The 12,680-nt window shown below is 45.9% G+C and overlaps 1 protein-coding gene and 1 non-coding gene across 9 annotated transcripts in view; both read right to left on the bottom strand.

Annotated features, from left to right (window-relative positions):
* NDE1 (nudE neurodevelopment protein 1) overlaps positions 1-10,802 on the bottom strand; it is a 37,067-nt gene extending 26,265 nt beyond the window's left edge. For 7 of the 8 annotated variants that reach the window (XR_002832353.1, XM_006101658.3, XM_006101660.3 and 4 more), the window contains exons 1-3: positions 10,687-10,802; positions 2,882-3,004; positions 1,235-1,388 (exon numbers count right to left, since the gene is read on the bottom strand). Coding sequence is in view for 7 of the 8 variants with exons in the window: in XM_006101658.3 (XP_006101720.1) it covers positions 1,235-1,388; positions 2,882-2,964 (237 nt within the window). In the remaining variant the exon portion in view is untranslated. Of the gene's footprint in view, positions 1-1,234; positions 1,389-2,881; positions 3,005-10,593 lie in introns of all 8 variants that reach the window. The other variant, XM_014467043.2, reaches the window with a different exon arrangement.
* Positions 6,820-6,925, bottom strand: LOC111828476. The gene has a single exon (XR_002832355.1). It is a non-coding gene; the product is annotated as a U6 spliceosomal RNA (small nuclear RNA).
* Positions 10,803-12,680: the final 1,878 nt, after the last annotated feature.

The raw sequence follows: 12,680 nt of genomic DNA, 5'->3' as shown, positions 1-12,680 counted from the left end.
CTCAGTCACCCTCAGTGTAGGGCCGATTGGGGGGTTGGGGCGCTGCACCCTGTCACACTCAGGGCAGGGCCAATGCAGAGGTTATGGCTCTACCCTGTCACACACAGAGCAGGGCCCGTAGGGGTGGGGGGGGTAGGGACGCCCCACCCTGTCACACAGAGCAGGGCCGATCAGGGGGTTGGTGCACCGCACCCTGTCAAACACAGAGCCGCAGGGCAATCAGGGGATTGGGGAGCTCCCCCTATCAGGCACAGAGCAGGGCTGATCAGGGGGTTGGGGCACCTTCCCCTGTCACACACAGAGCCGCAGGGCGATCAGGGGGTTTGGGCGCTGCCCCCTGTCACGCTGATCCTGGTGCCGGGAGCCTCGCTGCTCTGCTGATCCCAGTGCTGGGAGGCATATTACCCTTTTACTATATAGAACAGAGGCCTGGTGCACGGGTGGGGGCCGGCTGGTTTTCCCTGAAGGGTGTCCTGGATCAGGGTGGGGGTCCCCACTGGGGTGCCTGGCCAGTCTGGGTGAGGGGCTGAGGGCAGTTTTCAGGCTGGAGGGTGACTGAAGCTCCCAACTGCTCCTTTTTTTCTTTTTTCTATTCTGGGCCAGCTTTAGCTCTGAGGCCTCGCTGCTGAAAGCCGGTTTCTGGCCTTTACCTTCTGTATTTGATACAATGTTGAGGTCCGGCTGGCTGAAGCCCTGCTGAGTGAAAGCCGGTTTCTGGGGTTTTGTTTAGCTTCTATATTTGCAACATAGCTGCTTAGAGTTGCAGCTGAGAGGCCGGCAAGTTAGGCGGGGAACGTTGGAGTTCACCATCACTGGAGCAAGCAAGCCTCCCTGTTCGCTTCAGTGCATGGCTGCCGGCCGCCATCTTGGCTGACAGTTAATTTGCATAAGGATATGCTGATTAGCCAATGGGAAGGGTAGCGGTGGTACGCTAATTACCATGTTTCTCTTTTATTAGTGTAGATGATCAGCAAGTCTAGCAACCCTCAATACTCTAAAACTATCTACTTTTCACATGCCTTATGAGATTATTACAGACAATCAAAGAATGGCCCTGGGGACATGTGTGTGACTTGCTTCTCACAGAGCTCCTGGAACATAAAGTGTTCAACCACCACATCCACTCAGTAGGCCTGGAGGTGGGAGTGCGCCCAGGGCCATGACCCTTGCTCTGCAGGGCTCTCTTTCCCAGGCACACTCGCCACCCTGGAAATGTTTCCTCTCACCCCCTCACCTTGATGGTTTCTAGCTCCATGCGAAGGCGGTTATTTTCTGACAGGAGGTCCCTGTTCCTGGTTTCAATTTGTTGTAGCTGTGTCTCCAATTCAGCTTCATATTCTCGGCTTCCCTCCTGGAATTCTCGGAGCTCCTCTTGTGTGTTCTCTGCCCTACAGCAGAATTCCCAGATGTCAGATAATAATATACTGAACACTTACATGTTGCCAAGTCTTATACATGGGTCAGCTCTTTATTCAACCACCTTTTGAGGCAGAAACTATCATTTTCCTCATTTTACAGATGAAAAGATGAGGTTCAGACAAGATGAGTGATTTGTCGCAAGGTCACATAAGAAGCCAGAAACAGAGCTTAGACCTGAATCCAGGCATGCCTGATGCCAAAGCCATTTCTTAACCAATTCACTCTTCACTCATTCATCCAACATATATTTTTGAGCCCAACATGTAGTAAACATAATTTCAATTGTGAATCCTCTGCAGATTTATTTATAAGTGGAAATTGGTCATAATACAAATGTCATTTATCGCACCATTATAACGTGTCCATAAAGATAAAAATCATGCCTATAGAAGAAAACATACAACTTTAACATAGACAATGAAGACATCAAATTTGTTAAAGATTTTTGCTTATCTTGGTCTAGTCAATTGAAATGGAGACTGCAGCCAAGAAATCAAGAGAAGGCTGGGCCTCAAAAGACTTAGGAAAGATCACCAAAGCAAAGATGTCAGTAGAGACCAAGGCTAAGTTCATCCACACCTTCGTATCCCCAATTACTATGCACAGATGTGAACACTACAGTGAAGGAGGCCGACAGTAAAAAAATTGATTCATGAAATATGTTGGAGAAGAACTCTACAAATACCCTGGACCACCAGAAAGACAAACAAGTTGGTCCCAGAGCAAATTAAGCCTGAAACATCACTGGAGGCAAAAATGACAAAACTGAAGCTACTTTGGACACATCATGAGAAACAGGATTCTTTGGAAAAGACAATAATGCTGAGAAAAATAGAAGACAAATACGAAATGGATTGACTCCATAAAAGCAGCCATAAGCTTGAGTCTACAAGAGCTGAGTAGGGCTGCTGAAGACAAGACATTGTGGACATCACTCATTTACAGAGTTGCCAGGAGTTGGAACCAACTCAATGGCATGTAACACACACACACACACACACACACACACACACACACACACATATGCACAAACCTCCCAGATATGGGCACTGAAACTGGTTTCAGGTTTTTAAAATGGCAACAACCCATTTTGCTAGGTACAGGGAGTTCTTTCCCCCCACATGAAGCACTGGATATGGCATCTAGGAATTGATAAAACCCTGAAGAAAAGTAAGATGGGAAGTAACAGTTTACTTAGGACCACAGGCTTTGGAGTTCAAATTCTATCTCTGCTGTGCGACCTGGCAAGTTATTTGCCTTCATTAAGGATCAGTTTCCTCATTTGTAAAATGGGAAGATCATGTTTGTTGTTGTTTTTTTCCATGGGGTAGTTTTGAGATTTACTAGTAACTGAGATAATGTATGCTAAGTCTTCACAGTGCTTATCAGATAATATGCCCCCCAAAATGACTGCTGCCATCATTATGGGAAGAAAAAGCAGGGTGAACTCTGGAGAACTGACCTTTGTTTGTAGGTCATAGCCAGATCTTTCCAATAGTTAGCTGCTTCTTCCTCAGAGCTGAAAGTCTTCCCAGAGTCCTCCATTGTGAAAATGAAAGAAGTCACTCTTCTTGTGGCATGGTGTCTAGGAGAGAAAGTTTTAAAATTATTACCCTTGTTAAACAGCTGATCTTTATTAAGGGGGCGGGGGGGGGGGGGGATTCCCGAACTTTACAATGGATTAAATGATAAAACATTGCCAAATCACTAAAACTAAACTCAGACAAAATATAGCCCACCTGCAGGTTTCATTCCATGGATAGATAAAACCATCAGGATTTGCTGATTAACACATTGGGAAGAGGGGAAATAAGAAAAATATGGAGGTGAGGACACCTCCTGGGGTTCTCGCATAGGCAACTGGGTGCCACCACCACCCCCATCACCACAGATGCAGAATATCAGAAGGAAAATCTTAAGGGCAGGGGATAATGAACCCAGTTTGAGATATTATTAGTTTGACATGCCCACAACACATCTAGATGCAACACTGAATCTTAAACTCGGAGGTAAATTCTGGGCTAATGATACAAATTTAAGAGTTATGAGTTTGTAGCTGGTTCTTTCCTTTTTCTTGTGACGGAACCACTGGAGAATCTAATGAGGGCTATTTATGGAACTCTGAGGAATGCCAATGTTTGAAAAGGGGGGCAAGGAAAGAAACAGTAATCGGAGGAGACAGAAGAGAAACAGAGAGCTGTCTTGGAGTAGATGGTTGTCAAGGGGAAGGGGGGTGGCGGGGGGGGGGTGCATTCCACAGTATCCATGATGCAACAGAGAAGATGGTAAGATAAGGATTGGAAAATATCCAACAGACTTAGCAAAATGTTGGTCACTGGTAATGTGAGCAAGAATATTTCAACACAATGGAGGAGGGAGGAGAAATAAACTGGGTGGAGGAGTCTGTGGGAGGTGAAGAAGAGGAAGTCCATGGGGTTTTGGAGAACTGGGTGTGAGAAGAAAAGGAGACAAAGTAGACCACAACTAGAGGGGAGTGGGGGGTGTCGGCTTTGGCTCTGAGGATTTTGAGATATCCAGAGCAGAGGTTAGGAAACGTTCTATTAACAGTTGTCAGTTTATAGACTCCCTGCTGATTGAGCTTATTTTCTGAATTTATTAAAGGCTCTGAGCTTGTCAAAAGGTCGTTGGAAACCCAAATTAGATGCCTCCAAGGTCCCTTCCTTCCTTCAAAGGAGCTCACAGTCTGCAGTATGTGTCCTTGGGGACAAAAGAATGAACGCAACCCCTCACTCTGCAAGGCATAACCAACAAGCTGTATTTTGGGCTAAAAGTACAAATAATTTGGCTAAATATGTCAGTGTTGACACGGATACCATCAACAACTCCTGGATCTCTGGCAGAATTTGAACAATACCTCTATGTGAGCACAGCACTTATTGATAACTCTATACTTGTTAGTAACTGTTTGCACATCTTCTCGCCCTCCTAATTTCTCTTCTTTCCTAATTCAGAGAAAGTATGCCATGAGACCTCCGACCTACACCCTTCTGAGAACAATTTCTCTGAAAACTTGATCTAAGCAGCGAGGCCAAATGGAGTAGAAAGCTGTTAATTTGTTGATTTTTTCCAGTCCAGCATTTCATCTTCCTGTAACAGCATCCCAATATTCCCTTGGAGAAACTAACTCTACACTCATTCCATGTGGTTCAGATGAACTTGACATCATCTTCTGCACCTGGGAGAAGGCACATGACTACTCATGCCTCCAGCATCAGTAACTGGCTTAGGGGTGGGGCCTATCCAACGCTGAGCCAATAACAGGGATCAGCCTTACGCAAGCTGAATAAGTCATGGTTGGACTGAACCCAAGCTAAGCCAATAATAAGGGTGGGCCTAACTCAAGCTAAACCAGTAAGTGTCCAGACCCACACCTTTTGCAGAGCTATCAAGAAACAAAGTCTCTGGAAGTGTTAACTTACCTTATTGTGATAATCACTTTGCAATATATACATGCATAAAGCCATCATGTGGTACACCTTAAACTTACACAATTTTATATGTCAATTACTAGTATAACCATAAAGTTGGGGGGTGGGGTGTTGGAGAAATGAACTCTCTTTTTCCACTAGGGTTTGTTAGATGGTAGGAGGTAAGCCCGGAGTGCCAATGATCATCTTTCTATTGCAAGAGAGGAGACAGCCTGAAAATGAAGCCAAAACATAGGAAAGCAGGACCAAGAGGTAGAGGGATTGGGTCCTGATGATATTGTTTGAGCGCCTGGATCCAGCTGTACCTGATTTACTGTTATGGCAACAGGAAAGGGTGAACCTAGGTATGGTGCTCCCTGCTCCACCCATAAGCTCTAATGAACCCAGAACACAGCTAATATGCAGTCACCAAACCAACGTCTATAGTGTCCAGAGCACAGAGCCCATGCAACTGTAACTGAGCACTGTGTGGCCATTGATGATCTTATTAAGGACAAGTGCAAAGCATGGGAGGAAGTAGGGTGAGAATGTAAGGAACTAGGAACAATGAATGTATACTGACTTTTCCTGCTGTTTGCAAAAAGATCATGTCCAAGGTTCAACATATTTAGTCCCTGCCTAGTTCTCTAAGCATTTCCCACCCGCCTACCCCTCTTGCTTATGCACCAGCTACACTGCCTTCTTTCTGTTGCTTGAACACACCCAGCTTGCCCTACCTCAGGGCCTTTGCACTTGTTCGCTTTGCCTGGAATGCTTTTCCTTCAGATCTTTTCTCAGCAGGTTTCCTTCTTGCCAATCAGATCTCAGCTAAAATGTCTTCCCCAGCCCTAACTGGTTTGGCTCAGTGGGTAGAGCGTCGGCCTGAGGACTGAAAGGTCCCAGGTTCGATTCTGGTCAAGGGCATGTACCTTGGTTGCGGGCACATCCCCAGTAGGACATGTGCAGGAGGCAGCTGATCGATGTTTCTCTCTCATCGATGTTTCTAACTCTCTATCCCTCTCCTTCCTCTCTGTAAAAAATCAATAAAATATATATTTAAAAAAATAAATAAATAAAATGTCTTCCCCAGATAGACCTTATTTGAATACTACCAAATACCCCCTCCAGCCCTTCAGTATCATACTAACCCAACTTTGTGTTATCACTTTGTGAGTTTTGTTTTTGTTTATTACCCCTCACTGGGATGTCAGATGTTGAACACAGGGACCTTCTCCATCTTTTATATCCCCAATGCCTACAGGCATTCAATACTTATGGAATGAACATACATAGGGGAAGATAGAGATTGGCCACTAGCTGATGGGATATGAGGGTAAGAAAAGGCAAGAAGCAAGAGACCCTCTGAAGGCTAGTTTATCATTTATATCTGTAAATCCCTAAGATGCTTATCGGGATGGGGAACACCTCTCCCTCAGCACCTGAGTGGCATCTCCTTGATGGGAAGAGGTTGGAGGATAGGATGCCATGTTTGAAACTACCCCCTCCTCAAGGTTTACATGATAAGGAGTATCTGATATAGTTATTGGAATTTAATAACCTTCATCCTACACTCTTATGACAGACGAGGCTTAGAAAAGGGCTCCTTAAAGTACTGTTATCACAGCCAGTGAGGCTTAAACTTAATCCCGAAGAAATTAATTTGTGATGTTTTAGGAGGTGCTTCCATTGTGGGAGGGGCTCTAAATACAACCATGCTGATGGGAAGGATCTGGTTTTGGACTTCAGATACTGGGGAGAAACTAAGCAGAGACCTGAGCTTAGATCACAGCTTGCACTCCCTTCTCTAAATCTCTGATTCCTTCAACTAAAGGCAAAAACCACAAGCCTGCATTTCAACCAAAAACCTCTGCACTTCAAAAACAATCCTCAGGGAAGAGAAAAAAATATACTACAGGCTAAGAGGGAAGAAGTAAGGCTTTGTTTTGAAACAGCAATCTTTTTATTTTATTTTTTTAATATGGAACGCTTCACGAATTTAATTTGCGTGTCATCTTTGCACAGGGTTAATCTTCTCTGTATCGTTCCAATTTTAGTATATGTGCTGAGGAAGCGAGCACTGAAACAGCAATCTTAAAAAAATGTTTTCTTTGCCATGTGAAAATGTCTCAAAGTTCTAATGTTATTCTCTGCCACAGAAAGCAGGTAAGATGACTTGCAAACGTTCCCCTCCTCCAGCATTATCTACTGAATTTTAACATCACCTTCTATTTGCTGTGTGTTGGGCATTTATAAACAACTTTGTCACTTTAAGGCCATTCAGCTGTAAGAGTAAGCAAGACAATCACTTACCACTTTTTTATATATTAAGTAGCACTCTCTTGTGACAGAAATCCAACCCTAACTGGTACAACCAAGAAAGGGAGTTGATTATCTCTCATAACAGTAAATCAGGTACAGCTGGATCCAGGCGCTCAAACAATATCATCAGGACCCAATCCCTCTACCTCTTGGTCCTGCTTTCCTATATTTTGGCTTCATTCTCAGGCTGTCTCCGCTCTTGCAATAGAAAGATGATCATTGGCACTCCCGGCTTACCTCCTACCATCTAACTGGTTTTTTAGAAGCTGGAGCAGAAACATTGTAAACCAGACCCAAGGGGGGTTGGGGGGGGTTGTCTTTAAATTCAAGTTCAAGGTCTCCCTGGGATTTCAAACAGACTGATTAGAGGTCAAATTCACTCATTTTCATTTGGCCCACATGGTCTTTTAAAAGGCACTGTGACAGGCAGGTGTTAACTCTTGGTAATGATATACACACCTTTGTACCCACAATCTTAAAAACGGATACTTCATGCCTTTATTTCATCTGTGCTACAGGCATTTAGTCTCCTAACTTGTGTTTTCAATACACCATGATGTCATCGTGCCCCACCATCATGGACAAATCTAATGGGCACCTCAACTCTATATTCTACAGCATGCACAGAAGAACAAACTGGAACAAGTGGTTCAAAAAGTATCTATTTTATGTAACTTAAAACTATCACTCCTACAAAAATGCGTTTCACCAAGTTTTTGGTGTGTTTTCCATGATTAAAGTTAACAGAGAAGTCTGAAAACACACTTGAGACACATGCCTTTGATTTCAAAACCAGAAAAACACAACAAAGCAATCTCTCTTGGCTTCCCTCTGAGTGAAGAAAGCCGGCGCATGCTGGTCAGAAGCAATACACACCTATAAACCATCAGGAATTAACTCACCGCCCTTCTCCACCCCAACCCCAATCCTTCCCAATCAAAACAAATGGAAGAGCTGAAGGGAAAGGAAGGGAGAGAAAGAAGTTGCCAAATGCCAGCACGTGCTCAAACAGCTTCTACGTTATGAAGTAGGCTTTGCACTTTGCAGAAGTGATGTCACTGGGACAAGATCAGTCAAGAGTCAGCAAGTCTGGCTTCTGTTTTTCAATGTCTATAATGATCTACCTAAAAAATAGGCACGCAAGGACAAACACGCAAGGCTGTACACCATCAATTCACTGATGTGGAAACTGGAGAAACATAACTGTCAACAGAGGACTAATTGGAAAACTATGACGTTGTTAAGAATTACATGTACTGCCCTAGCTGGTTTGGCTCAGTGGATAGAGCGTGGGCCTGCGGACTGAAGGGTCCCGGGTTCGATTCCGGTCAAGGGCACATGCCTGGGTTGCAGGCTTGATCCCCGGTGGCCTGCAGGAGGCAGCCAATCAATGATTCTCATCATTGATGTTTCCAGCTCTCTCTCTCTCCCTTCCTTTCCAAAGTCAATAAAACTACATAAAAATAATAATAAAGTAAAATTGTTTTAAAAAAATGAATTGTATGTACTAAAATGGAAGAAAGTTCATGACATATTAAGAAACAACGCCATTTTTGTTTACAAATCTATCTCCCTTTCTTCTTTGTATACAAAGGGTCTAGAACAGAGGTTCTCAACCTGTGGGTCGCGACCCCTTTGGGAGTCGAACGACCCTTTCACAGGAGTCGCCTAAGACCATTGGAAACACACATATATAATTACATATTGTTTTTGTGATTAACCACTATGCTTTAATTATGTTCAATTTGTAACAATGAAATTGGGGGTCACCACAACATGAGGAACTGTATTGAAGGGTCGCAGCATTAGGAAGGTTAAGAACCACTGCTCTAGAAGGATGTACCAGAATGTGGGTAAAGCAGGCACTGAGATGAGAACTTACACCTGACATAACACTATATACATTGACTTTCACAGTAAGCATATTTTGCTTTTGAAATTTTAACCCGGACAAAAAACTAGAATAGCTATTGTTCCAGGATAAGTTTTTTCTACTGAACCAAAATGCCAGGGAAAGAGTTTTTCCTACTCTAGTTTCCCCCTCCTCCATCCCTTTTCAAACATTTCTGAACACCTACTAAGTGTTCAGGCGCAGCTGGGAGAGGCAGATACAAAACATCTACCTCGGTACTGGATGCAAACACAGTACCAGTAGCTGACACCAACTTTCTGTACACAGGTGCGCTCATGTTAGAAAACTGTCTGTAGGGAAAGGTGGTGTGATTTCTCTGGTTCGCATGTTCAAAGGCAAAAGAAGACACTTATCCAAAATGGGATAAAATCTACCAACCAGAGGCCCCTGAGACTTCAAGGACATAGATCATCTGGATCTAAGCCTACATAAAAGATACACTAAGAGGAAAGATTTAAGCTTCAAAACGGATTGAATACCGGTGTGTGTGTTTGGGTGGTGTCAGGTACCAAATGTCTCTGGGAGTCACTGGGATTCAATCCCTCTTCAAAGCACCTTACCCCATGTCCTAAAACGCCATCCTATCCTCTAACACACACACACACACACACACAAAACCAGCACAGAAAACAACAAATATCTGCCCAGCGCACGCTGCAAAGGCCATTTCTTCATAAAGGAAGTTAAAAGGGGCCTCGGGCTGCAAGTAGAAAAGGCACAAGGCTAGTACAAACCCCGAACAAAGAAGTTAGGGAAGTTCAGACCCTCTGGAGGCAGAGAACCTGAGAAGACGGGAGAAGATAAAGCAGCTTCCCCAAAAAGCGGTGTCCCGGGGGTGACGGGGTTTCCCAGGACCTCGCAGAGGTCGGTAAGCCCAGCCGCCGCATTCAAGCTGTAGAAGAAGCGTTTTCATCCTTTATCCAATCCGTCCCCAAAGTGCTGTCGGAGGAAATCTGAACCGTCCTGCAGCAGAGACCTGAGAAACGCGGAGGAAAGGAGACGCTTCCAAACGCGTTCCCGAAGGGAGGAGGGAGGTGGAGGAAGGAGGTTTTTGGAAAGGGGCCTGCGATGAGGGTGGGGAAGTGGGCGAGCAGGAGAGCTACGAGAAATGAGGGGGAGAGGGGGGACAGCCGAAGGAAAAAAGGGGTGGTGGGGACTGAGGAGGGGCAGAACTCACCGCGAGAAAGGAGACTGGGGAGTCCAGGAGGGGGGTTCGGGGTGGGAGGGACCAGGAGAGCCGAGGAGCAGAGCTTCGAGGGCTGGGGACGCGGAAGGACCAAGGAAGTCAAGGGGGGAGAGCAGGACAGCAAGAAAAAGAAAGTTGGCGAAGGCGAGGAGCCGGGGAGAGGACACGAGAGTAGGAAGGCACAAAGTTAGCAAGGGAGGTTCCAGGGAAGCGGGAATTCCGAGCCCAGTGCCCGGGACCGCCAGAGTCCGGGCGGCCAGGAAGCGACGCGCAAGCGAGGGGAGCCCCAGGGTCCCGGCACCGCGGCGGCCGGGGGTCCCGGAGCGCACCTGGCGGCGGGGCGGGGCAGAAGAGTTTCCCAGCGGCGGAGGCGGTCCCCAGGCGGCCCTCAGCCCCGGCGGCGGCTGCAGCTCCGCACTTACCCGAGCTAAGGCGGCGAGGACGGGCGACGGCTGCAACAGCGGAGGCGGCAGAAACAGCGGCGGCTGCTGAGGGTGGTGCGGCCGGGACCTCGGGCGCGGGCCCCCGCCCTTGCGCTCGCGGCCCGCGTCATCCATTGGCTGCTGCGCCACGGGACCGCGTCCGCCTCGGCCAATCAGCGCCGAGCAGCGGCGTTTGGAAACTTTTTTCCCAGGGTCCGGGCGCGGCGTGGCCACGCGGCGGCGGCGGCCCTGCGGCGGGAGGGGGCCTGTGAGGCTCCGGCTGACGGGCGGGGACCTGGCCCGCCTTGGAGGATGCTGGCCGCTCCCCGGACACCCCGGAACCGGCTCCGACTTGTGGGCCAACGCACGTCAAGAACATGCGTCTCCCTCCCCTTGACACCGATTGCATTTTCCCCGAATCAGAGGAAAGACAAAGATTCAGACCCGCTTAGGCTCAGCAATGCCCTGCGTTTTCCCCATTCCTTTATGCCCCAAATAAAAATGTCCACATTACTACCTCCTTCCAAGGTAGCAAAACGTAATGCGTAAGAGTTTGATTTCAAGCCCGGGTTTGAATCCTTACTAGTTGAGTGATCTTGGGCAAGTTACTCTCTGTGACTTAGATTCCTCATTTATAAAATGTTCATGATAGGATTCTACCTCAGAGGATTAAGCGGAGGCGGAATGAGTTAACTTGCCATTTGTAAAACCAGTGCCTAACACGTAGTTAAGTACAATCTATGTATTTGTTAAGTGATCATTTGTTAGAAAAGTGGTTGTGTCCCGTACAATGCTAACTTGACTTAGGTTTTCTCATTTCATTCTCACAGCAATCCTAATTGTTCACCAGCAATTGTTTATTGAGCACTCACGCTTATAGCGCAGACAAGACGCCCAGCCTCAAAGAGTGTATACTACTAAGAAAGAAACACATTAAACAGCAAACAGGAAAAGTTAAATAATTTCAGATTCTAGGAAGTGCTAAGCATAGAGCAAGGTCACGTGATAGAGAGGCGTTGGGGAGGAATTCGAGGACACTGGAGCTGAGGCCAGGATGATGAGAACCACAGGAAAGCACTTTTCTTGTCTTCATTTAAAGATGAGAAAACTAAGGTGCAGGAAGTTAAATGTGTTGCCCGAGGTCTCACAATTAGTAAGAAGTCAGGCTCTAAAGCTGGGTCTACACTCGTGTTCTTCAGCACTATGCTAGAGGCAAAGAGATCTGAATTGCTTTGAGGGTTCCAAACACATTCTTCGAACCCCTTCTGCCTCCTTGCCTTTCTCTAATTCTACTTTGTTTTGATTCCTCATTAGTCCCTGAAGAAGTTCAGAGACACAAAAGGGAACCACCACCTACATCACCAGGGTAAAGGAAAGTACCAAAATTTCTTGGGGGGCGCGGAGGGGAAGCAGGGGGAGAACTTTAATTCTGGTCCCAAATGCTAATAAATGTTTGCATCCTCTTGACACTTTTGCTCTTATGCTTCCTTTCACTCCAAAATTTTATTGACCCTCACCATTGTGTGAGGTTTCTGGGCAGGGAACAGTCACCCCAGTTTACAGATGAACTGAAGTACAAATTGATAAAGTACCATTTCAGTCCTGACTAAATGGCACTGATCAAGTAATGTCAACTAGTTGGCTTTCAATTTCCTTCATTTCCCATCAAAAAAAGGGAGGGACATTGAAATGATTATCATTATTAAACTCCTCTTCAGGAACAGGAGTTTAGGTAAATATCATTTGGTAAAACCTTAAAAATGAAAGGAAAATTTTGGTGTACTTTAAAGCATATCCTCTCCTTGTGGAGAAAAAGGAACACTTGTGCACTGCTGGTGGGAATGCAGACTGGTGCAGCCACTATGGAAGACAGTATGGAGTTTCCTCAAAAAACTAAAAATGGAAATCCCATTTGACCCTGTGATCCCACTTCTAGGAATATATCCCAAGAAACCAGAAACACCAATCAGAAAGGATATATGCACCCATGTGTT

This window comes from Myotis lucifugus, unplaced genomic scaffold (assembly GCF_000147115.1).
Source record: "Myotis lucifugus unplaced genomic scaffold, Myoluc2.0 scaffold_376, whole genome shotgun sequence".
Classification (NCBI taxonomy): Eukaryota; Metazoa; Chordata; class Mammalia; order Chiroptera; family Vespertilionidae; genus Myotis; species Myotis lucifugus.
This window is presented reverse-complemented; position numbering and strand designations above follow the sequence as displayed.